General features: G+C 35.7%; 5 protein-coding genes and 1 long non-coding RNA gene across 8 annotated transcripts; 2 read left to right on the top strand and 4 right to left on the bottom strand.

Moving 5' to 3' along the window:
* The first annotated feature begins 1,538 nt into the window (after positions 1-1,538).
* Positions 1,539-4,944, top strand: LOC125588392. 2 transcript variants are annotated; one of them, XR_007324652.1, is made up of 3 exons: positions 1,541-3,942; positions 4,300-4,471; positions 4,785-4,944. It is a non-coding gene; the product is annotated as an uncharacterized LOC125588392 (long non-coding RNA). The 2 variants fall into 2 exon arrangements; XR_007324651.1 differs by lacking the exon at positions 4,785-4,944 and having other exon boundaries at positions 1,539-3,942; positions 4,300-4,680.
* Positions 4,945-6,271: 1,327 nt separating this feature from the next.
* On the top strand, positions 6,272-9,824 carry LOC106424117 (RING-H2 finger protein ATL48-like). The gene is made up of 2 exons (XM_048761688.1): positions 6,272-7,689; positions 8,468-9,824. The coding sequence occupies exon 2, from the start codon at positions 8,477-8,479 to the stop codon at positions 9,065-9,067; it is 591 nt and encodes a 196-aa protein (XP_048617645.1). The 5' UTR covers positions 6,272-7,689; positions 8,468-8,476; the 3' UTR covers positions 9,068-9,824.
* Positions 9,825-10,032: 208 nt separating this feature from the next.
* Positions 10,033-11,733, bottom strand: LOC106413707. Its single transcript, XM_048761684.1, has 6 exons — positions 11,623-11,733; positions 11,414-11,525; positions 11,239-11,337; positions 11,024-11,110; positions 10,811-10,933; positions 10,033-10,732 (listed from the first exon to the last, which is right to left on the bottom strand). Exons 2-6 carry the CDS (start codon positions 11,508-11,510, stop codon positions 10,443-10,445), a joined length of 696 nt encoding a protein of 231 aa, XP_048617641.1. The 5' UTR covers positions 11,511-11,525; positions 11,623-11,733; the 3' UTR covers positions 10,033-10,442.
* A 902-nt stretch (positions 11,734-12,635) lies between these two features.
* LOC106400848 lies at positions 12,636-14,385 on the bottom strand. Of its 2 annotated transcripts, none has more exons than XM_048761761.1 (6): positions 14,028-14,385; positions 13,834-13,939; positions 13,647-13,745; positions 13,439-13,531; positions 13,236-13,358; positions 12,636-13,151 (listed from the first exon to the last, which is right to left on the bottom strand). In XM_048761761.1, exons 1-6 carry the CDS (start codon positions 14,046-14,048, stop codon positions 12,832-12,834), a joined length of 762 nt encoding a protein of 253 aa, XP_048617718.1. In that variant the 5' UTR covers positions 14,049-14,385; the 3' UTR covers positions 12,636-12,831. The 2 variants fall into 2 exon arrangements, with proteins under 2 accessions (XP_048617718.1, XP_048617714.1); XM_048761757.1 differs by having other exon boundaries at positions 13,236-13,361; positions 14,028-14,379.
* Positions 14,386-20,384: 5,999 nt separating this feature from the next.
* On the bottom strand, positions 20,385-21,809 carry LOC111206830. Its single transcript, XM_022704236.2, has 5 exons — positions 21,654-21,809; positions 21,462-21,567; positions 21,310-21,379; positions 21,112-21,188; positions 20,385-21,020 (listed from the first exon to the last, which is right to left on the bottom strand). The coding sequence occupies exons 1-5, from the start codon at positions 21,705-21,707 to the stop codon at positions 20,734-20,736; spliced, it is 594 nt and encodes a 197-aa protein (XP_022559957.2). The 5' UTR covers positions 21,708-21,809; the 3' UTR covers positions 20,385-20,733.
* Positions 21,810-22,266: 457 nt separating this feature from the next.
* LOC111202960 (YTH domain-containing protein 1) lies at positions 22,267-24,595 on the bottom strand. Its single transcript, XM_022696283.2, has 5 exons — positions 24,449-24,595; positions 24,242-24,356; positions 24,072-24,170; positions 23,891-23,962; positions 22,267-23,813 (listed from the first exon to the last, which is right to left on the bottom strand). The coding sequence occupies exons 1-5, from the start codon at positions 24,467-24,469 to the stop codon at positions 23,377-23,379; spliced, it is 744 nt and encodes a 247-aa protein (XP_022552004.2). The 5' UTR covers positions 24,470-24,595; the 3' UTR covers positions 22,267-23,376.
* Positions 24,596-27,746: the final 3,151 nt, after the last annotated feature.

Here is a 27,746-nt window from a genome sequence, read left to right as displayed (position 1 = left end):
AAAATTTGGCTTTTACCTACATTAACTAATTATCTGCTAGTAAAAAATAACCCAATCTGAGCTGTCTTTTACATATTGATTACACAGTTTTTTATATTTTAAATAATTAATAATTAATTAAAACCTACTATCTAAAAAGGAGGTGGGAGAGACTCAAACCTGGGTTTCAACAGTATTTCAACAGATACATTAACCATTGTGTCGGTCACGATTTGTTGATTGTATTCTTTATTGTTTCTTATTTATAATTAATGAATATTTTTATTCAAATATGGTAATTCGTTCAAATAATTATTTAAACAAATAATAATAATAATAATAATAATAAATAATAATAATTTTTAGTTTTCGAATATGATTTCAAATTCAATTTTTAAACTTTTGTTTTGAAATTAAAATATTCTTTCTGAAAATATTTTTAAATTTTTTTGCTACAGTCGGAAGTGCAAATCAATACATATACTTGGACCGTGTGCTAAAATATAGTTGTAACAATGACGATTAATCATTTAGTAAGAGAAGAATTAACGATGGGTGAAAGAAGATGCTCGAACTCTAATTCTTCAACTATGTTGGTTATATTAAATGGTAAATATACATTTATATCTTTAGGTTTAACTAATAAAGACTTAGGGTTTGAAGTTGAGGGTTAATTTTGAATTCTAAAATCGAAGAAGTATACTTTAATGTAGGAAGCAGGTTTTACACCTTCATCAATATTTTCAGTCCAAATCGAAGAAAGACTCATTTCGTCCAAAACAAAGCCCAAGGTCTACCACACTATGGGCAACAATATATGAAGCATATCTAACAACCTGCTGAATACAGATGATGCACTATGCATGCTTTAAACGTACTTACGATGAAGCCAGTTGTATATGTATCACAGCGAATATATGTCCTTACAGACAACTGATATTACCTGATTGGAATGGACATTGAATATGTGACATCATCCGTAAGTTGTCTTCTTGTCATATTCGGAATCTTATTCTATCTATAAATACGAGCTTTAGCCGAGATTCAGGAGATACACATCTTTTAGAACATGTTAAAATTATTTTAGAAAAATAAACATTCGAATTCTTTATTCCCTTAATAGTCATGAGTTTTCAGTTTGAGATCTAACAAAAACTAATTAAAAAAAAAGGAAATAAAAATTTCATACTTTTTGACGGGTTCAATATTTAAAATATTTATCCATTTATTTTTCTTTGGTTTTTGTGACATACTATATAATGTGATTGCTTTAAAACAGATAATGGAGTTCGAACAATAGTAGGTTTGCTGAAGGGAATCTTTTATCAGTTAATCAAAACTATCTAAAAGACTAAAACATTAAAAGTTGATATATCTGATACAATTTTCAGCATCAAAAGAAAAAGAAAAAAGAAGTTTTATTTGGTTTGGTTTTGTTTTACAAAAAAAAAAAAGAGTTTTATTTGGTTCCTGTACGACGAGTGAAAATTCACCTGGAAACACTTGAGTATACACGTGTCAAAAAACGAAAGACTAACAAAAAAAAACTAAAGGGCAGACAATTTGGGCTTCGAACTGCCAACCTGAAAAATGTATAAGGTGAAACAAAACCAAATGATCTAGCGAGCCAATTAGCAGGGATCTTTTTAATAATAGTTAATATAGTAGACGCTTGAAATTCAAACACTGACAGCCTCTCTTGCTGACAAAAAGAGTTCTTCGAAAAGAGTTCTTCTCCCTGTTTCTTGATTTGTTTTCATAGACAAAACAAGGAGCCGAGACAGACGAAGAAGAAGAACACGAACTCATCGTATTTCTCGTTGTGAGATTTTTCAAACTTGTTTTTCTTTTTTTTGGCCAATTTTACCGCTAAATTTGATAATCGCCAAAATTAAGAGAAAATCCTCTGTTCCTCCATAATTTTTTTGTCCACTTTCTTGATTAAGTTTTGAAACGATGACTGAAAGAGGATCAATTTTCAAAAACTGTGAATAGATATGACAACAGGTTTAAAGAAGATGATGTGATTAGGAAGAACCAACAGTTAAAAGAGGTGGTGTAGAGTCAGCGTCAAACACAACTTGGTGGCATGTTCATCCCTCTTATGTAGCGAGATCATCTTATCTTATGTGAGAAAATACTCAAGGCTCATCACCATTTCAGTATTATCTACAAAGAAATCTTATTGGATAATGAAGTCAATCCCACTACTCGAATTTACCATGATGTGAGGATGATACTCAAGCAACAGAATATGTGTGTCAACACAGAACATGTGTGTCAACATAGATTATAGAATTGGAGATGTTTCTGGAATCCAAGTTGGGTTGGACTTCATTTTGGAATGATGAACAGTATAGACTATGAAGAAAGTCGTCAAAAATTGTTTTGGAGACCACTATTGTTGTTTCAGAAGGAATCGAGTACAATTACATGTTCAAGTTTGATGAACTGATATACTCTTGGATAGGGAAGATAAAGAGATTTAAAGAATGTTTCATTCATAAAACTTTTTAATGTTCAAATTAAAAGAATCAAATATATATAATATTTTTATTTAGTCTTTTTATCCAAATTAAAATATAAAAGAATGAATAATAGTAATCTATGTAAGGCATTTAAGTATTTATGAACTTTTTGTTAATAAATATATTGATTAAGTGTAATGATCAAGTAGTTATCACTTTTATGAGAAATTATGTTTCAAATAACATTTGAATGACGAGGAAGATAAATCTAGTCTGTTGTAGTGTATTTTTATTGCATTTGATTTCTATTGATTGCTTCTAATGTTTTTTTCACAACATTGCCTCTAATGTTTTTATTTCCGTTTCATTAAGCATTCATCATTATCATTATGATTACTAATTATATGAATTATTGTTTGGAATATTTGTGTATGAACTAAAAATATGAAGTGTGAATTTGTAATGAACTATTATATAAATTTTCAAGGATCAGTTGTTCTTGATAATGTTTTCAGAACGGTTCTTTAACCAAATTGGAAAAGTTTTTGAGTCATGGATCAATATAATTTAACGGGGTGTAACCATATTCAATTAGCTTAATTCAACTAAATATTGGCATTTTTTTATTTATGTTTCAACAAAAAAATTAAACATGATTGAGTTTATCTATTAAAATTTTCAATAAAATAACTTAAATGCAAACTAAATGGAAAGCGAACACAAAAATTGGTATGTTATGAGTCAAAGATTTATACTTGTAAGTTACAAAATTCAGAAAAAATCAAACATTATAAGAAGCATAGGAGTTTTTATTTGTAGCTTCCTTTTAGTAATCCAATTAGATTAATTGGTTATAAAGACTAAATAGTTGATAAAATTGATTTTTGGCAGTGAGTTACAAACGGCCTCTGTTTTATTTGGTTCATTAGTTTGATGGTTTCTGGTTTGTAGTGGTTGGATATGGTTTTCTCGGTCAATTTTTTGGGTTTTCTTATCTATCCAATCTAGATAAATTTTTAGTTTATGGCTTAACATGGTCTCACCACCGGTCCGGTTTGGGTTGAAAAACACTTGTTCGTATTAAATTGATTATAAGCTATTAAAAATTATAGGCTAGTCCAACAATTAATACATTTTCTGAAAATCTTTGAAACCATCTATCTTGGTGGCAAGGTCCTTTCTGTTTTACTACCCTTTTTGATTTTCGAAATTGATTCCCATTATTAAATCGGGATGTGAGTAAAGCTAGAGTCTTTGTTTCTGGGTTTATCTTAAAACTTGCTTGAATTTTCTAGGGGTTGTTGAGACAGCTTGTCTTATGGCCTCTGATGGTTATAGCGGAGAGGCTTTTTTATTCATTTTGATGGTAAAGGGTGGCATGTAATGAGGTTTCTCTACCATTTTGATTCCAGATGAGCGTGTGGCTACTGAGCTAAAGAAAGCCATCATGCAAGCCTGCACTGAGAAGAAGCTTACCCAGTCCCAACTTGCTCAAGTAAATTATTCTTCTCTATCTCTTATTATTTACCTTCAATCAGGAAAGTGACCTAAAGAACTTGTAAGAAAGAGTAATCTTTCATGCTTTCTTGTAATGTCGTAAACTCTGTCAAGAGTAATTTTTTTTTCATGTAAGAAAGATCAACCGTTGAACGTTTGCTTGATGTATCACTCTTATCGGAAACATATATTTCATTATAAAAAATAGCACACTATATGGTTTGGTATGCGTATGGAGCTGTTATTTGAATCATCAGATCATTGATATTGATCTTTTTGGTTGTTGCTGTTTTAAAACAGCTCTCTGTCAACAGTCATGTCAGTTGGAGACTGATTGTTCTTGTATGATCATCAGGTTTAGGGAAGAATGGTGAGCTGGTGAGAAAATCGAGTGGGAACAGGAGCCCTAAGTCGATTGTTGAACCAGCAAAGTATGTAGAGAAGCCAGCCAAATGGGGGAATCAGAAGGTTGCTCCACAAAACATCCACCAGCCTCGTTGAAGTGGGGATTGTGTTAACTAGTCAGGGTATGTTGTATCTTTAGCCACTATACCTTTGTAATTTTTAGTATTTGCTTTCAACAAGAGAACATGTGCACACACATATAACAACAACAACAAGAAAACAATGTTTTAATTTTTTTTTAAAAACCTTTAATTAAGAGACTAGCATTGGAGCATAAAAATATTAGTCTCTTAATTTGGTTTCTTAAGTAATATTAATTATTTAAAAATGATTAAGAGACTCAAAGTGGGTTTTTGGTTTAATGATGCTCTTATTCCTTATCCTTCTGAAAACAAAATCAAATTTTCATACTTTGCATTGACTCATACATTGCAGTGGCTTGAGACCATTAATATCTCCACCGTCTCGAGGAAGAAGCCAACCGAAGATAAACTAGAGCCACTTCTTTGTTTTTCTCAGGTTCAATGTGGCAACTTAGTTTGACTCATTACCACTGATTTTATTCACCTATATTCCAAAGCTATAGTCCCTTTCACTCAATAATCTTGGTTCGTTTGTGCTAATTGGTCCCCTGAGCTCGCCATGTACTCAAAAGGTCCTAGCAATAAAAAAGTAGTATGATAGTATTGGGTAGAGATTGGATAATCATATAAGGACATGAAAAGCCTGTAAAATCAAAGCCAAGGAAGCGTACGTGGACTGCAGATCATCAAACAGTAACCATAAACATATTAGAAGATATTTCTTTCGCAAATTAATTCTGTCCGACTAGTATCTTAATACATAAGAAGATATACATACTCCCATTTTTGAAGATCATAGGTTTTTAGTTCAAAAAAAGGTTTTTTGTTCTTGTAGACCTGGAAGCTAATTATGGCATTGTTGGAATTCATAGGTTTCCTAGGCAAAACTCCATTGCAAGATTCAAATTACAATAGCATCTTTTACAAAAAAAAAAACTAGAGAAGAATTGGAACTATCATCTTATTTCTTGAACAACACTAATAAAAACAGTCTTCAAAACCATTTCAGGATTAAAAATTCAGCATAAAACGTCATTTACATAGATAAATGGAAGAAATGAATGTACTAACTCGTGAATGAGTTCAAAATGATCATTTAATAAAATAACAAACCCATACATTTTAATCATTTCCGTAAAACGTAGAGCCAACCTGAGAATGACCTTTACACCAAAAAAAAAAAAACCTGAGAATGGCCTAGCACATGAAGACACTGTTGTTGAATTTAAAACAGCACGCGTAGCATAAACTAGAATCAATAAAAGTACGTAGACAGTAATTTCATTCAAACATAATTTAAAAAGGTGATGAATATTTTGCTCTCAAATCTCAATTATCAACGAGGTCCGCCATGCACATACTAAAAACTATTTTAAGTGAACTGTTGGAACATCAATTCAAGGGAAAAAGAAAAAATATGAAAAAATGTTTTAAGATGATGTTTTATTTCTCTTCGTTAGCTATAAATCTTTTAGCTGCTAACTTTCGGCAGAAAATAAAATTAATTTTGCTATTCATGTTTTAACTTAGGCTCGCGTTTTTGGCATTGGACATGTGAATCCTATCTGGTATGTTCGATGATCTTGTTTTCTTTTGGAGCTATGATGGGAAATAAAACAAACATCCTAGAGTTAAGTTTATAAATGAACAGATGTTTGACCGTTGACTGTGAATTTAGCTATAAATGAACATACGTTTTAGAATGAACGTGCGAGTGAATGTGATACCCTACCCACCTGTGCTTCGTTGCAATGGTTCAGATAGGTGTGTGTGCGCCACATCAGTTCCACATGTAATGCAAAAAAAATGTTACGCACCAACTAACTTGCTCATCTCTTTCCATTTTCCTTACAATTTTTGGAGCTTACTCCGAAGATTCTTCAAAACCAATATCATTATTTTTTCCTTATAAATCATTGATAAATTATGACTTCAAAAATATCATTGTTGAAATAATACTGCTAACTTTATTCTTGGCATGGAAATTTCAGTTATCATATTGCTAATAGCATGATAAGCCTATAATTAACGTCAGAAATCACCAAAACTATCATACTCTGATATTTATCTATTAATTACAGCTTAAGTGATGCAAATATATAAGAATCCAACAATCATGTGCTCAACCTCAAATACCGAGTTTTTTTGTCTGATCTGCTGATTGATTCTAAATCTGGAAAAATCAAATAATACAGTTGATAGATCAAGTACATGTGAGAGGACAATTGGACAAATACATTTAGATAGACAATAGAGTTTTTTTACATATAGTCACTTTATGAGTTGTTATTACACATTAGAACATTTTCCACTACTAGAATAGATTTTTAGTGGTTGTTTACGTCGATACTCCTGCGATGTAGATCTTTTAGTTTCCCTTGCTTTTTGGATAAATCTTGTTTAATTCTGAATTATCACAACCATAAGAAATTTGAGGCTTGGAAAGAAGCGGCCGTGATGAAGCAACGAAGATGGAAACGAGAGGCGATCAAATCCCAGATCTCGTTCTTGTTCTCTTCCGTTCAACATTTTTTGGTAGTCAAATTAGGGAAGAATGAAAATATATCTTTCTCTCTCTAATCTATCTTATTTTTATTAACATTCCACATCGTGTGGTGTTGGTTCCTTGGGCAATATACATGTGTATAAGCAATCCTCCATTCTTGAACTAGCTTTTGGATGTGAGTTAGGCTCATCACTAATATGGTATCACAGCTCATAGTAAAAGCCCAGCATATGATTTCCCACATAAACAGTTTTCTACCTATGTAGCCTGTAAAAGTGGCCCATATTGCTGTGGTATATCCGAGATGTTGGGCTTGAGCTGTTTCCAATGGACCGTTTTCTACCCACATCTCGAAAGGGGATATTAACATCCCACATCGTGTGAGTGTTGATTCTTTCGGTAATATATATGTGTATGGGCAATCCTCCACTCTTGAGCTAGCTTTTAGGTGTGAGTTAGGCCCATCACTAATAATTTTCTCATCATCTCGAAACAAGAGAATAAAGAACCGACTGTGCTTTCTCCTCCTTCTCCCATTGTCCTTTGAGGTTAGCTTATCTACTTCTATGGATATATATGCATCATTTTGTATCATATCTCTTTGTGTAGATAAGTTTTTTTCACAGGTTGGTTTCAATTAGATTCCATCCCGAGCTGGGGCCTACTCTCCGTGTCAAGTTCGCTACGAAGAACTCAACTTCGAAAGCAAAGTTGTCAAAGCTCAGACTTGGGATATTGCTGGTCAAGAGAGGTAAACTATATATGATTTTCTTACCCGATGTTGTTTTGAATAGAAAATTTGTTGGTTTCAAGTATATGATGTTTTTATTTTACAAAAAAAATGTATATGATGTTTTTACCATAAGTTGATTTTGTGTTTCTTACATTGCAGTTGTTATATGTTTGCACATGTGTACAATTGCTTTTGTGTACAATGTTTTTCGGTGTACACATGTACAAAATTATACATTCTTGGTGTACACAAATATGTTTTTGTTGCAAAGATTTCCACTTTAATAAATAGACCAATCTAAAATGAATACTCAACGAAAATGTACATCAAGTTGAGGAATGTGGAACTCATTTATGATTGATAAAGAACTAGTGATAAGCTTACTCAATGTAGGAACATAAAAACGTGAGCTTTCTTCAAAGAGGCAAGATCCTTAGGAATCCTTTTAGTAGCTGGAAAACCACAATTTTGATTCAAACAAGGGACTCATAATAACATAAAAAGAAGAAACAACAAGTTTTCAAAAATACTAAAATGTATTTACGACCATAGAATCATCAGTGTACACAAATATTTTGGTATCCACGTGTACACTGTAGACGATTGAGTACAGATTAAAAATCAAATATACTATAAAATTTTCCTTTTATTCAATTCTTTTTGTTTTTTTTTATTTAGCTTTGTTTTTATTTGTTCTTTATCATCCAAATTAAAAAAAAATAGAAAGAATGAAAAAAGGAAAATCTTGGCCACTATTTAATAACCTCTCTCATTCACTTGTGCGTGCTAATGTTAGAAAAAAACAATGTTTGAGAGAGGAGCAAATTGTTCGTTAATAATGTTGGAGAGTGGAGAACAAGCAACGATTGATATTGAGGCAACTGTGTCATGCAAGTGTTCATCCAACACTTTAGAGATAAGACTAAAGCGCCATACAGAAGTGCTTCTCGTACACCAGCGTGACGGATCCGTGGACATTATCGGATCACAGAAGGCTCCTCCATTCCCAATCCCTCACATCCTCCTAAAAGACATCGGTAGCTTTGATCCGCACAACATCAATCATCTCCTCCAATTAGACCCTGTTTTATGCAATCATATTTCTGTTATAATCGATTCCAAAGCAGCCGGGGAGCGAGTTCCAGGGCCATTATATATCTCCCTATACGTCACAGTCACCCCACACAGATTCCTAGGAGACGATATTCCTTTCCCTGAACAAGACGAGGAGATGGAGACATGCGGCATTTGTTTGGAGGAGCTAAATCCGAGGGGTGAAATCTATTTCGACATGCCAAATTGTTCTCATCAGTTTCATGATCTATGTATATCCAGGTGGTTGAGGCGTAGCAAGACTTGCCCTCTCTGCCGCACTTTTGCTGATTATGATGATTGACAACCATGCATCTCTTCTCTTTTTTTTTTTTTGTCAAACTTATTGAATCAGTTGTTTTTTTTTCACTCCAATTTTTTAATGTTCATGTAAGATTTCTTGTCTTTCACTCCTTCCTTGTGATTAGGGTTCAATTAATAATTTCTCGGATTTTTCTGACCCATCTTTGGAAGACATAGTTTACCACTCTGTAGCATAGCTTCTTAAGGTTAATTTATTTGCAACACTAACCCCCAACAAATTGTGTTTCTTCAAAAATCGATTTGAGACATCATCACCATCTTCCTCTGGACCAAAACTTGACAAGACCAAATTCCATTTTTGTACTGAAAACTATATGATTCTAGGAACCAGTCTTCACCTTCTTCCTCCATTTTTCGAACATAGCTTGTGTTTTGATATGTCTGTTCCACTAGCGTTAGAATTAAATGAATCTTCCTCACTCGCTTGCTCGATCCAACTTTCTGATAACTTCTTTGAAATCACGCCAAAAATCAAGCACTCTCACGCCAAATACCTTATTTTGATATGTCATTCATGTTGAATCAATGTTTTTAAACTCTGCTTTTTGTTTTTTTTTGTTTTTTTTAACACAAATAGATACACGCAAAACTCGTGCTTTTTGTTTGTTTTTGAACAACTTTTTTTAACCTTAAAAAAAACCTTAGGAGCCGCAACAACATGATCATGGTTAGAGTTTCGTAACGAGTTGGACATATTCTTTGAGATAAATATGGTCCTTCAGGTTTTGGAGCGCTACGATACATGATCCGAGGTTTTATACTCTGGTTCTGACTTCTTGGTTGAGACAAGTTCCATAAGGTAGAACACCACTAAATTAAAATACAAACCCTTGTGGAAGAAGGCAACTGAAGATAAAATAAGCTTAAACTAGAGCCACTTCTCTGTTTGTCTCAGATCCGATGGTAACTTAGTTTGACTCATTATTACTTATCTTATTCACATATTATTACAAATCTAGAGTCAGTTTTCATTCAATTATCTTGGTTTTTTGTGTGTGTTAACGCTAGGTACTTAAAAGTTATAGTACCTATGTGTGACATTTAAATATTTGTATCAGAAAAGATGGGTTAAAAACTACAGTATTAACTGAATTATGAAAAAAACTCCATCAGATTGTAACTTGTTACATGTTTATCCCTCCTCCACAATACAAAGCTTCGAGAAACACGATAAAATTGCTCCCCCAATGTTTTTCCAAACAGCATAGCTAGTACTAGTAGTAGCATCTAGGATGATAATAAGAAAGTAAGCAACATGTATATGTGTCATACGCAATATGAAAAAAAACTATGCTAATGTAAGAACTGTGCATGCGTTTATTGTGGCAACTGTAGATTCTAATCGTGCAGCTTCTCTACTTCTTCATTGAGTCACCTCTCTCATTCTTCTCTGCTTCTTTAATGTTACCTTCCTCTTTCTTCTGCAGCTTCTCTGTTTCTCCATCACCACCTCTCTCTTCTGCTTCCCCAAGTCGCTGTCTCTGGGAGGATCTGGCAGCAGAAGGATGTGGTCCAAATCCATGTCCATCAGTCAGTAGCTCGACCGTCTGATCTGTACTAATCTTAATCTCACGCAAAGCACTCAAATGCCGTGTTTTACTCTGAATCTGGTCCAAAGTATTCAAAAGCTGCTGCCAAAAGTCGTCTGCAATAAGAAACCAACACACAATGCTTGAGATTCAGAAAGAGAAACAGAGAGGAAGGCTGAGAGTAGTTTAATTACTGGGGTAAGCTGGAGAGGCTTGAAGGTTTTGGTTCTCTAGAGCATTAGCATTATTAGCTGCTTCTTGCGGCACTTGAGGTGATGCAGCAGCGTATCTCTGGACATTTGGAGAATTCCAAAATGCTATAAACAGAAGCAAAGACAATGTCAACAAATAGTTTTAGGTAAGAGACAGTGTGAAACTCAAACAACAAGAAACACGAGTTTATTTACGGCGGCGAGCAGAAGGAGGAGGTGGTGGAGATAGACGTTGCTTCTCTTGCTCTCCCTGTATAGCTGAAGTTCCCTCTCGTGGCGAACCTACGCAACAATCACAAGATAACCAAAAATAAAAAAAGTCAAAACCAGTTCTGCTTACACCAGTGCACGACCAAAAAAAGAAAAGAAACTTGTATGACAAGAAACGACGTGTGTTTCTGTTTACGTACTTGATGCAACACGCTCACAGGTCCTTAGGTTGCGCTGACGGATCCTTTCATTGTGTAATCTTAAGGAGTCTGGATTTTTACGTTCAAGAAGACCCCAAGCTACACAAAAAAAAATCAAGATTCGAATTACTGAGTGTTACCAATTAATTGATGATCTGGAGAGAAGAAGTTTTACCTTCGTTGATATCTTGACGTGTGAATTGATACCGACTCTGTAGATATCTCTGTGTTTCATCCTTGCTCATGTAGTTATTAATGCACTCCTTGACCATGAGACCAATCCGAATCTGAGAAAAGAATAGAAGAAAGAGTTTGCTGCAATCAACCGAGAGAAAGGATTCATAAACAAACCCTATGGGGATTCTTGGATCGATCAAATCTTACGTGTTTATGGAGTTCCTCTGTCGGAGTACCGCCAGGAAAAGGAAGACCTATGGGGATTCTTGAAACTTTCACAAGTCAAGAGACCCCTCTCTCTCTGAGTTGGCGTTCTTGGAGAAGAGAGAGAGAGAGAGAGAGAGAGAGAGAGAGAGAGAGAGAGAGAGAGAGAGAGAGAGAGAGAGAGAGAGAGAGAAAAACAATTAGTGAAAGTGGTTTAACGGAAACAAGATGGAGAGAGGGATTTAATTTGCTTGTTTGATTGATTATTTATGGAATTTTAAACAATCATTATTTTGAGCCTTTTTAGTCTGGCTCATTTGTTGTTATTGGGCTGACACATAATTAATTCAAGTAACCTACCGTAAACAGCAAGAAAGTAACTTTTACCCCGGCAAATTCAAATGGTGGAAGAAAAACTTGACTTAATGACTACTACGTTAATCTTTAGGTTTAATATTAAACCTACATTAGTGTTTTTAATACTAATCTGTTAGACTGCTGTTTTGGGCCTTTCTAGCCTATTTATCCTTTTTTGAGCTGATGTAAATAGCAAGAAAGTGACTGTTTATTATTGGTAAAGTTTGTAAAGATGTTAGTATATAACAGGAAGCAGATGTAAGTGCTTCCACTTCTAGGATCAGATTCCAGCTTTTCTTTTCCTACTGTGCTGTCTTTACTCTGCAGCTGAAGGTGGGAAGTGGAAAGGTATTAGCATAGAAACTTTCTTAAATATCTTATACAAATATGTACCTTCCTATGCTAATAGAAAGCCTGGGCCTATCTTGTTAAATGTTTAGTATAATAGATATACTCAACAAGTCTCTAGGCTTCATGGTTCCTACTCATTAGATCATCATTTTTATGGGTTTCTGCATCACAAACACTTGTGCTTCTTCTTCTTTTTTGGGCTATATTATGCCACACAAATAAAGGGATTGAAGTTTGATAGAATGAATATATGTTCTTTAACTTGTTACATGTTTATATCTCTTCTCAACAACACAAAAGCCTCGAGAGAGCCCAACAAGTAAACTGAAAAATTTTGCTCCCCAATGTTTTTTAAAGTGCGTCTAGAATGACAATGAGAACATAAGCAATCATACCAACATGTATGTGTCCTCTGGTAATAGAAAACTATGCTAATGTAATAAGTAAGAACCGTCCATGCGATTATTGTGGCATTTGTAGATTCTGATCTTGCAGCTTCTCTGCTTATACATTGTCACATCCCTCATTCTTCTGCAGTTCCTCATCGTTACCTTCCTCTTTCTCCTGCAGTTCTTCACCGTTACCTTCCTCTTTCTGCTGCTGCTTCTCTGCTTCTTCGTTTTTACCTCTCTCTTTTGCCTCCTCAGCTCGCTGTCTCTTTAAGGATCCGGCAGCAGAAGGATGTGGTCCAAATCCATGTCCACCACCGGTCAGTAGTTTGACCACCTGCTCTGTATTACTCTGAATGTGACTTAAAGTATCCAGATGCTGTGTATTACTCTGAATCTGTCCCAAGGTATTCATAACCCGCTGCCAAAAGTCGTCTGCAATAAGACGCCAACACAAAATGTTTTAGATTCAGGAAAGGCACAATGAAAGAAACACGTTGAGAGTAGTAGTTTAATCACTGGGATAAGCATTAGCATTAGCAGCTCTGGAAGGTCTCGCTTGAGTTGGAGGAAAAACAGCATTAGCATAAGCAGCAGCTTCTTGTGGTGATGCAACAGGAACATTTAAATCAGGCAACAAAGCAGCTAACAGAAGCAAAGAGAATGTGTCAACAAACAGTTTTGAGTGAGAAACTCAAAGGACAAGGAACACGTTTAGTTACGGCGACAATAAGGAGGAGGAGATAGACGGTATTCTTTCTTAGTCCCACGCACTTTACGTCTCCTTGCGGAAGTTACCTCTGGTGGTGAAGAAGCTACGCAACAATCACAAGAGAATTAAGAAAAAAATAAACTCAAAAAAAAAAAAGATTCTTAATCAAAAAACGAAACTTGTGCGACAAGAAAAGATAAGGGTTTCTATTTGCGTACGTTTCGCAACGCGCTGAGGTACTCTTGCATTGCGCTCACGCATCCTTGCATTGTATGCTATGAATAAATCTGGATTCGTCCTTTCAAGATGATCCCAAACTAGACAAACAAATAGAGAATCTCGAATTTTATTGAAGGTTTTTGCATCTCAGACCCCATTTAATGATTCGGAGAGAAGAAATTTTACCTCTGTTGGTATCTTGAATTGGGATTACATACTCATTCTCTACGAATCTCATAGTTTCGTCCTTGGTCATGTTCTTTTCAATGCAGTCCTGGACGATGACACAATACTGAAACAGAGCAATGAAAGAAGAAAGAGTTTGCTTTAATCAAAAGATTCATGAACCCTAAGAGATTCTCGGATCGATCAAATCTTACGTAACCGGGAAGATCATCCATTTTCTGAAACTTTCACCGAGCAAGAAGCAGGACTCGTGGCGTTCTTGGAGAAATAGAGAGAGAGAGAGAGTCTGAGAAACAGAGAAGGAGAGCGCGAAACTAATTTGCTCGTATGATTGATTATTTATGGATCTATTAATATTAATTTTGGGCCTTTTTATGTACGGCTCATTTGTTCTTATTTGGCTGACACGTAATTGGTTCGCTAAACCTACCGTAAGTAGCAAGAAAGTGACTTTTCAGTTTTCATCTTTGTCAAATTCAAATGGTGGAAACAGAAGTTGACTTAATGATCGCTACAATCAGATTTGCTTTTTGATTATATATCAGTTTGAGAAAATCATTGAAGCTTTGAAGAAAACAGGTAATGATGAAGATCTCTTGCGTCGTATCTCTATGAATTGATTCGATAATTAAGATTTTTAGAACGAAATTAGTTTACTTGTTTGATTTATTATTGGGCGAATTTGCTAAATAACCAAATAATTCTCGTTAGAAATTACTAGGTTCGTTTCCGCGCTACGCGCGGTTAATGGGTTTAAATTTAATTTTTATAGTTTTTGACAATCTATTTATGTTTAAAATTGTATGTTTGTAAAAAAAATGTTTTTAAGTGGTTAGATTTGGTGACCAGTTTTAAGTGAATATTTGATATAAAGCAAATAAATTAATTTAAAATAATTTATTGCATAAACTATTGTAACGTTTTTTATAGGTTACCTCTTTAAATTATCAATTCTTCTTATCGAAAAAGGCTATCAGTAATATTTTTGAAAGTTTTTCTTCAATAGTTATGAGGTACTATAAATAAAATCGAAAATAAACTTAATGATAAAAATAAATATCAAAAAGAAACTTTTTTTAATAAAGACCAACTTTTTGACAATTTTTTTTTAAAATATATTACATTAAAGATCACTAATTTAATTGTTGGATTAATCATTGTGGTTAGTCCCAGTCCTGCACTTTTTATATGTAGAAGAGTCCTTTCATCGAAGAAGCCAAATGAAAAATATCTTCGATGCGGTTTTAACATCAGAAACTAAAAAGGAACCATACGATGCTTTCTTGAATACCTTTCATAACTTTTGGCCTCAGATTTAGCTACACATAGATGTAACTTGGAAGTTAGATAGCAACACACCATCACAGTATGACGATGAACAAAGTGGATCCGGTGGTTGGATCCCGTAGCATCATCTTAGATGCACTAAGTTTCTCTGTGGAGATAATCTTCGTCTCTTTTAATCCATGGACAAAATCATTGAAAAATAAAGCAGATGAGGCCGTTGTAGTTGGTCTCACCGTTTTCTTAGCCATGGATGCGGTGAGTTTGGATGATCGGGTCTGTGGATTCGATGAGTAGAGGTGTCAAATGGGCGGGCCGTCCAATGGTTACCCATGTCCATATACAAACGGGCTTAATATGGACAAACCCATTTTTCCCATTGGTTTTTATTGGACAAAATGTGGAAGACCATTAAGAAAATGGTCTTTATTGGTTTTGGGCTTTATGGACGTGGACTGTCCAATGGTCACAAAACCTAAGGTTTATAAAATTTAAGTTTTTCCGCTAAACTCGTAAAATCGATTTTTTCGCTTAAATTTTAATATCAAATTTTCCCGTCAGAACCAGAAAATCGAGTTTTTCCGCCAGAATCGCAAAGTTGAGTTTTTCTTCAAAACGCAAAATCGAATTTTCCCGCCAAAACCGGAAAATCGAGTTTTTCTGCGAAAACCGCAAAATCGATTTTTCTCACCAAAACTGAAATTGTTGTACTTATGAACTTATGTATTATTGTACTTATGAAATTATGGATGAATTTTAATTTTATGAACTTGTATATATAATTGTAGGCTTATAAATTAAAATTTTCTTATATAGTCATTATAGACCCCATGGCAAAACCGAAAAATCGAGTTTCTCAGCCAAAATCAGAAAATCGAGTTTTCCGCCAAAACCGCAAAAATGAGTTTTTTCCGCCAAAACTGAAAAATCGAGTTTTTCCGTCAAAACTGCAAAATCGAGTTTTTCCGTCAAAATCGTAAAATCAAGTTTTTCCGCCAAAACTGCAAAATCAATTTTTCCCGCCAAAACCGTAATTGTTGTATTTATGAACTTATGTATTGTTGTACTTTTGAATTTATGGATGAATTTTAATTTTATGAACTTTTATATATAATTGTATGCTTATAAATTAAAATTTAAAATTTTTTTATATGGTCATTATGGACCCCATGGCAGCCCATAAAAATATGGGTGTTAGTGGGTATGGTCTTTAATGGACATGGTTCTTAATGGACATGGTCACTTTGCTGTCCACAAACAATGAATGGACAAATGGATATGGGCTAATGGACATGGGCTCGCCCAGTTTACAGCTCTATCGATGAGAAGCGAGTTATATATATATATATGTGAAATTAGGGTAATTGAAGAGTTTGGTCGCCATAAGATTTTTACAATAAAGAAGAGTGAGTGGGAGTGGTGGATGACTTGAGTTACTCCGGAGATCCGAAACGGCTGAGCTGAGAGAGTTTTGTTGAGGAAGATGAAGAGCAAATGTCTGCGTTACTACAACTCAATGGTTTTGGTGGGCCATCATCTGGGCTTCGGCATAAGACAAAATGACATAAAAATTAAGCTGACATGTGACAATGATTGGCTTTGAATATTTTTGCTGATGTGGCATGCCTAAAAATCTTCTAATTTAGTTCCTTTTATATAGTAGGATGGATATATCATTGATTTTAACATAATTAAACCCATAACAATTTAATCCAATTTTATCTGGTATTACCCTTTTGTTTTTCAAGTTGCCAATAACAAAGAGAAGAATGATGACGTCGACGATTTAACATTGGGTCAAATGAGGTTAAATCGTCATGTAATGCTACCAAACACTACAGACTTGTTTACCACATAAATGCATCCGAATTTCTGTACCATATCACTGAGTAGAATAAGACTCCAAATCCACTCACAACTCCGAAATACTAAATTATACTCCAAACCTTGACCCCCTAAACACTAAAGCCTAAACCTTAATAAACCTCACCGTTCCCTCTAAATGTTAAACCCTAAACCCTAATTACTGTAATCCAAATATAAACCCTAAATCCAATTATCAAAATCTGAAAATAATACATAATATTATATAATATTAAACTATACTATATAAATATGAATTATAGAATAGACTTAGACTTGTACACTAGAAATTGGTAAAGAATGAATTTGAAAAACAATCGATAGTGATAACAGTACTGATCTACACATGTAGGTGATGAGTCGGAGTAACAAGAAGTATATATGTTTGTCAATATCAATGAAAAGTAGAGATGTAAGAATTATTCAATTTTTTGTGAATGGTACATAAATACAAGAACCGTCCCATACCATTTAGTTTGGTAATTTGCGTGTTCTATGACTCATCAATGAAAGAGTACTAATATACAACTATTAAATATAATATATCATGAAAATATCTTATTATTTATTAATGCACACAACAAAAAAGAGAAATTTTGAAACTGAAAATCACAATAGATTGTTAATTTTCACAAAAATAGTATAGAAATGCAAGAGTGAGAGATGACTATACTGAAATAGTATAGTAACCTTAAATAAATAATTGCACTAAAGAACACATACTACACTATAACTTCTCTCACCGCATATAGTATAGCCGGCGAGTTCATCTTCTGCACATCTTCATCTTTTTCAGACATGGCCATACACGCATTCACTGGTCCGGAGTAATTATTATTCACCATACCATCGCAATGCGACATACCATGACAGTTTTAAATAAATAATAACGAAAAAAATTCAAGATCGACAAAATTAAATGAACTCAAAAAAGAAATCGCGTGTCACCTCGTTCTCTTCGGTGCTATCTTCTCCTCCAAACTCAATTTCGCAAGTCCAAAATCTTTGGTCCTCCCTCGCCTTGAGACAATGGATATATGAAGAAGAAACATAGATTTGATAAGAAGAGAAAGAAGAAGAAAAACTGAGAGAGAGATGTGCATCAATGGCAACCATAATTTATTAAATGATTTATTTAATATTTATTTTAATGTATAATTCTCAGCAGGTTACATAGGTCGAATTGAGGGGTAACATAGCATTATTACATAAAATACATGTATTGTAGATGAAAGTTAAGGTTTTTTAGCTATCAAATGAATTATAATTTTTTTGATAGCTATAGGATACAATTTTCTTTTATTATTTATGTACCTCTTTTAATATTAAGAGCTAATGAGTTAGAAAATAAAATGATGTTATGTACCACTTTTAATATTAAGAGCTATTTTGTTGTTATCTAAAAAACCTTTTCATAAAAAGTTAGAAAATTTGAAGACACAAAACACATAAATAAATATTAATAAGTAAAATTCTTAATTTTATATAATTGAAAAGAGAATATTGAGGGATTTTAAGATTTATTTCTATATAGTGAGTATATGTACAAAAATATTTTTTTTGAAAACTATAATACATAAGAATTGTAATAATTAATCATTAGTCTTTTAATTAGTAATGCATGTATTAATAAGTAATTTTAAAATATTTATGTCTGCATGCGCAGACAGAACACTTAGTTATTTACTAAACACAAGAATATAATAAAAGACTTTGTTAACAGAAGGACCATTGTTACTAACGAAAAAAATGATAGGAGGAAATATTTAACGATGAAGAAATGGTTGTCTCACACGGTGCTACCCCTGGAGGCTCTGTCGATAACAACAACAAAAATGTAACATCTCGATTTTTGGTACATGTGGAAAGATTTAAAGAATTGATTTGGCTATCTATGTCACCAAAGTTGACTTACTTTTTCCGTCATACATCTGTTAAGAACTCTAGAGTTAAGCGTGCTTGGGCTGAAGTAGTAAACGGATGGGTGACCTATCAAAAAGTGATTCGCGATAGTGTAAGAATGAGGCCAAAGCACGGGGAAAGATCATGGGTGATTGCAGGGTTAGTAAACAAGATTTTCGGGCTTTGAAAAATTAACACACCAACCGTTAGAACGGGATAGGGACCACAGGCCGAGTAAGCGGGGTGGGTGGCCTATTAGCCGTGGGCGGTCGAAGCGTTAGTGGTATCAGAGCTTGTTAGCCATCTCGGTTCTGACCCGAGAGGTGTTTTGAGACCTGTCGGGGGACGCAACGAGGACGTTGCGTTCTTTGAGAGGGGGTGAATTGTAACATCTTGAGTTGTGATATATGGAAAGGCTTAAGATAATTGATTTGAATACTTATATCATCAAAGTTGACTTAGATTTTTCGTCACACATCCGTTTAAAACTTCAGAGTTAAGCATACTTGGGATGCAGTAGTGAAAGGATGAGTTATCTATCGGGAAGTTATACGCGATACCATGCGAGTGAGGCCAAAGCACGGGGGAAAGGTCGGGTGGTGATTGCAGGACTGGTAAATAAGAATTTTTGGACCTTGGAAAAATTAACGGACCGACTGTTGGAATGAGATGAGGCCCACGGATCGAGAGAGCAGTCATTGGTGGCCCATTAGCCGTGGCCGGTCAGGCTTTATAAATTGTAACATCCCGAGTTGTGATATATGTAAAGGCTTAAGAGAATGGATTTGGTTACCTATGTTATCAAAGTTTACATACCTTTTCCGTCACACATCCGTTTAGAACTCTAGAGTTTAGTGTTATTGGGCTGGATTAGTGAAATGATGAGTGATCTATGGGGAAGTGATTCGCGATACCGTGCGAGTGATGCCAAACTACGGGGAAAGGTCAGGTGGTGATTGTAGGTAAACAAGACTTTCGGGCCTTGAAAAAATTAACGGACCGACTGTTGGAGTGGGATTGGGCTTACGGGCCGAGATAGCAGGCATGGGTGGCCCATTATCCGTGGACAGTCGGGGTGTTAGAAGTGGTGTCAGAGCTGGTTAGTCATCTCGGTTCTGACCCAAGAGGCGTCTTAGGACATGTCATGGTGCGCAACAGGGACTTTGCGGTTTGTGAGTGGAGGTGAATTGCAACATCCCGATTTTTGGTATATGTGGAAAGGCCTAAGAGAATTGATTTGGCTATCTATGTCACCAAAGTTGACTTGCCTTTTCTGTCACACATCCGTTTAGAACTCTATAGTAAAGCGTGTTTAGGTTGGAGTAATGAAAGGATGGCTGAACTATTGGGAAGTGATTCGCGATAGCATGTGAGTGAGACCAAAGCACGGGGAAAGATCATGTGGTGATTGCAGGGTTAGTAAACAAGACTTTTGGCCTTTGGAAAATTAATACACTGACCGTTGGAACGGAATGGGGCTCAAAGGCCGAGTGAACGGGCTTGGATAGCCCATTAGCTTTGGGCGGTCGGAGCATTACAGAAATCTGGAAGAAAATCCTGGGAAATGGAAGTCCTAGCTGAACAAGTTCCTCAGCCTTATGCTTTCTTCTCATTACATCATTCTTTTTTTATTTCTGCACTTCTCTTTTGGTTTTATTGTTATAGGAATACGCATCACAAACAATTGTGTCTAACCAGAAAAAAGATAAATTTCTCCTCAATGTTTCTATAACAGCGTAGCTAGTAGTAGTGTATAAGTTGACAATAAAAAAATTCGCAACTCTCTCTCTCAATCATGGATGTCGAGACTGTCCATGAGTTTATTGTGGAAGTTGCAGCTTCTCTCTTTCTTCATTGTGGCCTCTCTTTCTCGTGCAGTTTCTCTGGTTCTTCTTCATCACCTTCCTCGTTCTCATGCAGCTTCGCTGCTGCTTCACTGTTACATCTCTCTTCTGCCTCTTCAGCTCGCTGCCTCTTGGAGGATTCCGCAGCCGAAGGATGTGGTCCAAATACATGTCCATCGGTCAGTAGTTTGACGACCTGCTCTGTATTACTCTGAATGTGACCCAAAGTATCCAAATGCTGTGTATTACTCTGAATCTGGCCCAAGGTATTCATAAACCGCTGCCAAAAGTCGTCTGCAAAGAGAAACAAACACACAATGTTTAAGCTTCAGGAAAGGTACAATGAAGAAACAGAGAGGAAAGTTTAGAATAGTAGTTTAATTACTCGGATAAGCTGGCTGCTGAGAGGCTTGAAGGCTTTGGTTCTCTAGAACATTAGCATAAGCAGCAGATTCTTGGGCACTTGTGATGGAGCAAAGACAATCAATGTAAAAAAAACACAAGGTTTGAGATTCAGCAAAGCACAGAGGAGAAAGTTGAAACTTGTTTGACAAGAAAAGATATGTGTGTTCTATTTGCGTACGTTGTGCATTGCGCAAACGGATCATTGCATAGTATGCTATCTGGATTCGTCCTTTCAAGATGATTCCAAACTAGAAAAGTGTATATAAAGATTTGAATTATTAAAGATTTTTCCTCGGGCCATTAATGGTTCGGTGAGAAGGAGTTGTTTACCTCTGTTGGTATATTCATGTGGGATTAGATATTTATCCCATAGATGTCTCACAGTTTCATCCTTGCTCATGTTGTCTTCAATGCATTCCTCAACTATGTCATAAAACTGAAACAGAGAAAAGAGAGAATAAAGAGATTTATTGTAGTCAATAGTGGGAAAGGATTCTTGAACCCTAAGAAATCAAATCTTACTTGTGCATGGATTTTCTCGGTTTTAGAACCGCCAGGAAAAGGAAGACCTGCCATTTTCTGAAACTTTCACAGGTCTGGAAATCTCTCTAAGATATCTATATTGGCGTTCTTGGAGAAGAGAAAAAGATAGAAGTTATCTAAGTTTATAGATATCACATATCTTAAGGTACATATGTTTCTTGTTGTTATCTCTACAATATATTCCTAGAATATCTCCTCTCTAAATTCTTCTGTTATTATGTATATAAAGCCTTGTAACGTACTTGGTTAAGATAAAAGAAATACATTATCATTTTTTGGTTAAGATAAAAACTGGTTACCACAGTCTTAGGGCATTAGGGCACTCACACCATATAAAAAATAGTTACCATCTAATTCCCTTTTTATAAGGTATGATTGCCCTATGCCCTAAGACTATGGTAACCATTTTTTTTTCAAACTTAAGGTTTCTATTTCTCTTTGCGATGGCAAACAAACAACTGATATCACCATCAATCCCAAGATGCTGTGGTGAACATGATTGGCTCATGATAAGTTTTTTGGGCTTCCAACTTAAAACCAATTGGTAATTAGTGGATTGGCTCAAGTCCCTTATATATTACTCAAGTCCCTTTCATATATCCGATGTGAGATCTTCTCTCCAATACCCTCCCTCGAGATAATGGTGCGTATAACCATTAATCTCGCAGAATCCATCATACCCCCTCCGAAATCATGCTTTTTTATTTTCTAGCGATCTTGGCGGAACTGGTCCTTCTATGGACCATCAGCTAATGGGATGATCGGGTCACTGTCCGGGCCGGATTAATGGGTCAGGGTATTAGGCCGGCTCTGATACCATAATAAGTTTTTTGGACTTCCAACTTAAAACCAATTGGCAATTAGTGGATTAGCTCAAGTCCCTTATATATTACTCAAGTCCCTTTCATATATCCGATGTGAGATCTTCTCTCCAATAAACATGGCCGGAGTAACCAAACTCTCCTCGACGAATTACCTAACTTTGAGCATTCAAGTCAAAAGTCTTCTTATAGGTTATGATCTCCTAACATTCATGGACTCCAACCAGCGTCATCAACAATCTTCTTAAAGGCTAATGTAATTTAGCCACTTCGACTGATTATGATCTGAAATGATATGTTTACTAGGGGAGGCTTCTACAGATTCCAGCTTAGTTCCTTACTCTGCAGCTGAATATATGAGATACGGAAAATGGTTTTGGTTATATTATTGACATTTTGTTGATCATTTGAGCATTAAGTTATAAGTTCAAAGCTTTGGAGGCTATGTAGATACAACAGCAACAACAACAATCCGGAAGACGTCTGAGAAATGGAATAAGCTCAACAAGTCCCTAAACCTTTTTGGATTTCTGCACTTCTTAAGCGACACTTGGGCTTTGTTTTATTTGTTGTATTTTGCCACAAAGAAAAATAAATAAATGGATTGAATGAAACATAGATGTGGATCTAAGACCAACAAGACAAAGCCTCAACAAAACCAACAAGAAACAGATAACATTTCTTATCCCCAATGTTTAAGCATCATACCAGCATGTCTCTACAATATATTCTGGCAATAGCTAACTGTAGTGTCTATGATGACAATAAGAAAGAAAGAAATCATACTAACAGGTTTGTGTCCTCTGCAATATATTCTGTAAATCAAAAAACCACGCTAATATAAGAACTGTCCATGCGTTTGTGACCTTTCTAGATTCTGATCATGCAGCTTCTTGCAATTCTTCATTGTCACCTTCGTTTTTCTTCTGCAGTTCTTCATTGTCACCTTCCTCATTCTTCTGCAGTTTTTCATCGCTACCTTCCTCTTTCTCCTTTGGCTTCTCTGCTTCTTCATCGTTACATTCCTTTTTCTCCATGACCTGCTTCTCTGCCTCTTCATTATTGCCATCTCTCTCATTCTCTTTCAGTTTCTCTCCTTCTTCATTTTCGCCTCTCTCTTCATTCTCACAACCAACTTGTTTTCTCTTCAAGGATCCCGTAGCAGAAGGATGTGGACCAAGTCCATGACCATCAGACAGTAGTTTTATAATATGGCCCAAAGCATTAGAAGCTATGGAAGTTCCCGCTTGACTTGTAGGATAAACAGCATTAGCTTCTTGTGGTGATGCATCAGGAACATTTAAATCAGGCAACAATGCTGACAACACAAGCAAAGACAATGAACATATTCTTCAAGTGATCAGAAACTCAAAGAACAAGGACAAGTCTATTTACAGCGGCGAGCAGGAGATAGACGTTGTTGCGCTTGCCCTCCCAGTATAGCTGAAGCTCTCTCTCGTGGCGAAGCTACGCAACAATCACAGGAGATTTAAACAAAAAAAAATAAAACAAAAAGAAATGATTTTCTTTATCAAAAAGAAAGAAACTTGTGTGACAAGAAACGCTATTTGCGTACTTGATGAAACGCGCTCACGGGTCCTCGCATTGCGCTCATGGATTCTTGCATAGTATGATGTGAATAAATCTGGATGCATTCGTTCAAGAATAATCCAAGCTACACAAAATAAAGATTCGAATTACTCATGAAGCCCTGAAAGGTGAAGCATTGAAGTTTAATTAACGTACCCATGTTGGTATCTTGACGTGTGATTCCTTGCTGATCCTCTAGATATCTCTCAGTTTCTTCCTTACTCATCAGGTACTTGTCAATGCATTCCCTGACTTTGTTACCAACCGCACGCTGAGAAAAGAAAGAAGAAACATATTTGATGTAATCAATCGATCAATCAACGGAAAGGGTTCATGAAGATTCTTGGATCGATCATATCTTACGTATGGATTGAAAGGATCCATGTTTCTCGCCAGGATAGCGAAGAAGACAGATTCGATCTGAAATGGCGTTCTTGGAGATGAAAGAAAGAAAGAGAGAGAGAGAGAGAGAGAGTTTGAGAAACAGCAAGTTTGAAACGAGATAGTGAGATCAGGAGAGAGCGCGAAATTAGTTTCCTCGTTTGATTGCTTATTTAAAGACCTTTGTTGACTTTAAATTGTGGGCCCTTTTATTCTCCGGCTCATTTGTTCTTATTGGGCTAGCTAGCTGAGTCATTACAAAGAGGGTTCCACGTTCGGTTACAAAGGTAATGGTCTTCCTCCAAACAGAGGAGAGCTAGAGAAAAACAGATCGTACGAGATACAGAGTGAGAGAAGAGATTACAGTAGGAGGAGAAAGACGCGATCAAGATAGACAGATCCAGTAATTTTCTTTTCAAAGCTCTTTGAAGGCTCAGAGGCTGAAAGAGAATCGTCTTCGTCGTAGTCGCTGTGATAGTCTTCTCCAGTAACGATCTTGTGCAAACGCTTGTAATAGATGAACAAAGAACAAACAATATCAGGTTTTGGTATCAACACTATTGTATCACATCGATCAAACAGTGAAGAGCATGAGAGTTTGGTTCTCACGCCAGTCATTAGAAAATGAAGACTGGGTAAACAAATCTCGTGTGTGCTCCTGTTGATTCTTGTTTCACTTGTTTAGGATCTAGATCGATTCAATCTATTAATCAAGTCGTGATCGATGTTGAACTAAGAACAACTTGAACCTAGATCAAAACATTAACTTTTTTAATGCTAGATTTGAATTAACAACCCGGATAATCTAAATCATTGGATAATTGAATTATTTCTGGAATCAGACCTTTGTCATTGTGATTGATCTTGCAACTACCTTCTTAAATGATATGATGATGTATAGCTTCTTCTCTTGAAGTTGTCGAGGCTTAGTTCTGGCACATAGTACACATCATTAATCATGTATGCAGTGTCATTCAACTTCAGTTTGATGTTTCTTTTTCCAGTAACGTACATACTTTTATTGTTCATGAGCTTGACAGAATGCTTGAAGGCAAGATCAAGAGTTAAGAACACATTTTTGTAACCTGTCATATTGTTGGAGCATCCTGAATCCAAGAACCACGTCTTCTTTCTCGCTTCCTCTTTATTCTTAGTTTTTGACATCAACATCATCTCTTTGTTTTCTTTCAAGTCGATGTCGATTTCCTCTTAACCCCATCATCTTCATTTATGCCATTAACAACATGTCTTCATGTTCATCGAAGCTAGCATAATTTGCTTCTTCTTCCCACTTTGGAAAATCGTTTTGGAAGTGACTGAGCCGGTGACATTTGTAGCACTTTACATTTTCTTGTCTAAGGAAGTTTCGGCCTCTTCCCCTTCCTCTCCATCATGGCCGCCTTAATCTGTTTCTATACTCTTCTATGTGTGTTACCTTTAAGACTTGTTCTCCTCGGTCCACCTTTTTGAACATCTGGTAATGAACTGCCAGTGTGCTCTGCAACTCATTGATGGAGATCGCATCAACATCCTTTGATTCCTCGATTGACACCACCACATACATGAACCTCTCAGTAAATGATTTAACGGTGTTTTTGCTAGTTTATAATCTATGTTTTAAATCTTTTATCCAATCAAAGCATATGTTTTAGAGTTTTTTGGAGTCGTTTGGTGTTATTCTGGTGCGGTTCGTTTGCTTACCCAGGTGATCCATCTGGGTAAAGATGCAAATCGATGTTCGTTTTGTGCATTATAATGCTACATCTAGATGGATCATCCAGCTGAATTTTTAAAAACTCATCTCAAATTCTCACTCAAATGAAGGTGAGTCTTGATGGTGCATCTGGATGCAGATGCAGATGCATCTAGTTCAGTCCAAAATGATAAATGACAAAAATGACATTTTAAAATCAAAATGTTATTTTCAAACCGTAAATTCTATTTTTTTGCAAATATATTTTTCTGCCATAACCGAAAAATAAATTTTCCCGCAAAAACTGAAAAACACACTTTTCCGCCAAAACCGCAAAATGCGTTTTTCCTCACAAAACGTAAAATGCATATTTCCATAAAACACACAATTTTCGGTCAAACCAGTAAAACCACACTTTTCAGCCAAAACCGGAAAACACATATTTTCCCACCAAAACCGAAATAATGCATTTTCCCGCCAAAACCCAAAAATGCATATTCCCGCCAAACTCCCCCCCCCCAAAGCATTTTCCGGCCAAAACAGCAAAAAAAAAAGCATTTCCCGCCGAAACTAGAAAAACGCAATTTTCCCGTGAAAACGAGAAAACACACAATTTTTCCGCGAACACCAGAAAACGCATTTTTCCGCTGAAACCGGAAAAACGCTTTTCCCGCCAAAACCGGAAAACACATTTTACCGCCAAAACCATAACAAACGTATTTTCCCGCCAAAACCGGAAATCACATTTTCCCACGAAAACCGGAAAATGCATTTTCCCCCGAAACCTGAAAAACGCATTTTGCCGTCAAAACCGGAAAAGTGTATTTTCCCGCCAAAGCTGGAAAATCCATTTTCCGCCAAAACCGGAAAACACATTTTTCCGCCGAAACCGGAAAACACATTTTTCCGCCGAAACCGGAAAACACATTTTTCCGCCGAAACCGGAAAACACATTTTCCCGCCAAAACTGGAAAACGTATTTTTGCGCGAAAATCGGAAAAATGCAATTTTCCTGCAAAAACCGGAAAATGCATTTTCTGCCGAAACCGGAAAAACGCATTTTTCCGCCGAAACTGGAAAAACGCATTTTTCCGCCAAAACTGTAAAAACCTATTTTTCCGCCAAAACCGGAATACACTTTTTCCCGCCAAAATCGGAAAACACATTTTTCCGCGAAAACTGGAAAAATGCATTTTTCCGCGAAAACTGGAAAACCCCATTTTCCCGCCAAAAACCGGAAAACACATTTTTCCGCCAAAACCGCAAAAAAAAAAAATCCTGTCAAACCCGCAAAACGCATTTTTTTGTCAAAAACTCATTTTCCGCCAAAACCGCAAAATGTACTTTTCCCACCAAAACCGCAAAAACGTATTTTCTGCTAAACTCGTAAAACGTATTTTCCGCCAAAACAGTAAAAATGCTATTTTTCCTCTGAAACATAAAAAATATATTTTAGTCATTCTATTAACAAGTCCACCTGGATGCAGATGCAAGTTAAAAAAACGAACATAGTTGCATCCAGATGAATGGACGAAATGAAGAAACGAACAACAGCCAGATGAAACATCTTGGATAAAACATCTAGAT

Source organism: Brassica napus, chromosome A2 (assembly GCF_020379485.1).
Source record: "Brassica napus cultivar Da-Ae chromosome A2, Da-Ae, whole genome shotgun sequence".
NCBI classification, from domain to species: domain Eukaryota; kingdom Viridiplantae; phylum Streptophyta; class Magnoliopsida; order Brassicales; family Brassicaceae; genus Brassica; species Brassica napus.
Note: the sequence above shows the minus strand (reverse complement) of the source record. Positions and strands in the feature narration are given on the sequence as shown.

What these genes read in the sequence shown, in the direction of transcription:
- LOC106413707 (XM_048761684.1), bottom strand. Translation starts at nt 11,510, where the DNA reads ATGGTCAAGGAGTGCATTAATAACTACATGAGCAAGGATGAAACACAG. An exon ending in CTGTGAGCGTGTTGCATCAA is followed by an intron (nt 11,111 to 11,238) that starts GTACGTAAACAG and finishes ATTGTTGCGTAG; the next exon opens with GTTCGCCACGAGAGGGAACT. An exon ending in TCCTCCTTCTGCTCGCCGCC is followed by an intron (nt 10,934 to 11,023) that starts GTAAATAAACTC and finishes TTCTGTTTATAG; the next exon opens with CATTTTGGAATTCTCCAAAT.
- LOC111206830 (XM_022704236.2), bottom strand. Translation starts at nt 21,707, where the DNA reads ATGGCAGGTCTTCCTTTTCCTGGCGGTTCTAAAACCGAGAAAATCCAT. An exon ending in CCGAGAAAATCCATGCACAA is followed by an intron (nt 21,568 to 21,653) that starts GTAAGATTTGAT and finishes TCTCTGTTTCAG; the next exon opens with TTTTATGACATAGTTGAGGA. An exon ending in ACATGAATATACCAACAGAG is followed by an intron (nt 21,380 to 21,461) that starts GTAAACAACTCC and finishes ACACTTTTCTAG; the next exon opens with TTTGGAATCATCTTGAAAGG.
- LOC111202960 (XM_022696283.2), bottom strand. Translation starts at nt 24,469, where the DNA reads ATGGATCCTTTCAATCCATAC. An exon ending in TGGATCCTTTCAATCCATAC is followed by an intron (nt 24,357 to 24,448) that starts GTAAGATATGAT and finishes TTCTTTTCTCAG; the next exon opens with CGTGCGGTTGGTAACAAAGT. An exon ending in CCGTGAGCGCGTTTCATCAA is followed by an intron (nt 23,963 to 24,071) that starts GTACGCAAATAG and finishes ATTGTTGCGTAG; the next exon opens with CTTCGCCACGAGAGAGAGCT.
- LOC106424117 (XM_048761688.1), top strand. Translation starts at nt 8,477, where the DNA reads ATGTTTGAGAGAGGAGCAAATTGTTCGTTAATAATGTTGGAGAGTGGA.
- LOC106400848 (XM_048761757.1), bottom strand. Translation starts at nt 14,048, where the DNA reads ATGGATGATCTTCCCGGTTAC. An exon ending in ACCTCAGCGCGTTGCGAAAC is followed by an intron (nt 13,532 to 13,646) that starts GTACGCAAATAG and finishes ATTGTTGCGTAG; the next exon opens with CTTCTTCACCACCAGAGGTA. An exon ending in TCCTCCTCCTTATTGTCGCC is followed by an intron (nt 13,362 to 13,438) that starts GTAACTAAACGT and finishes TGCTTCTGTTAG; the next exon opens with CTGCTTTGTTGCCTGATTTA.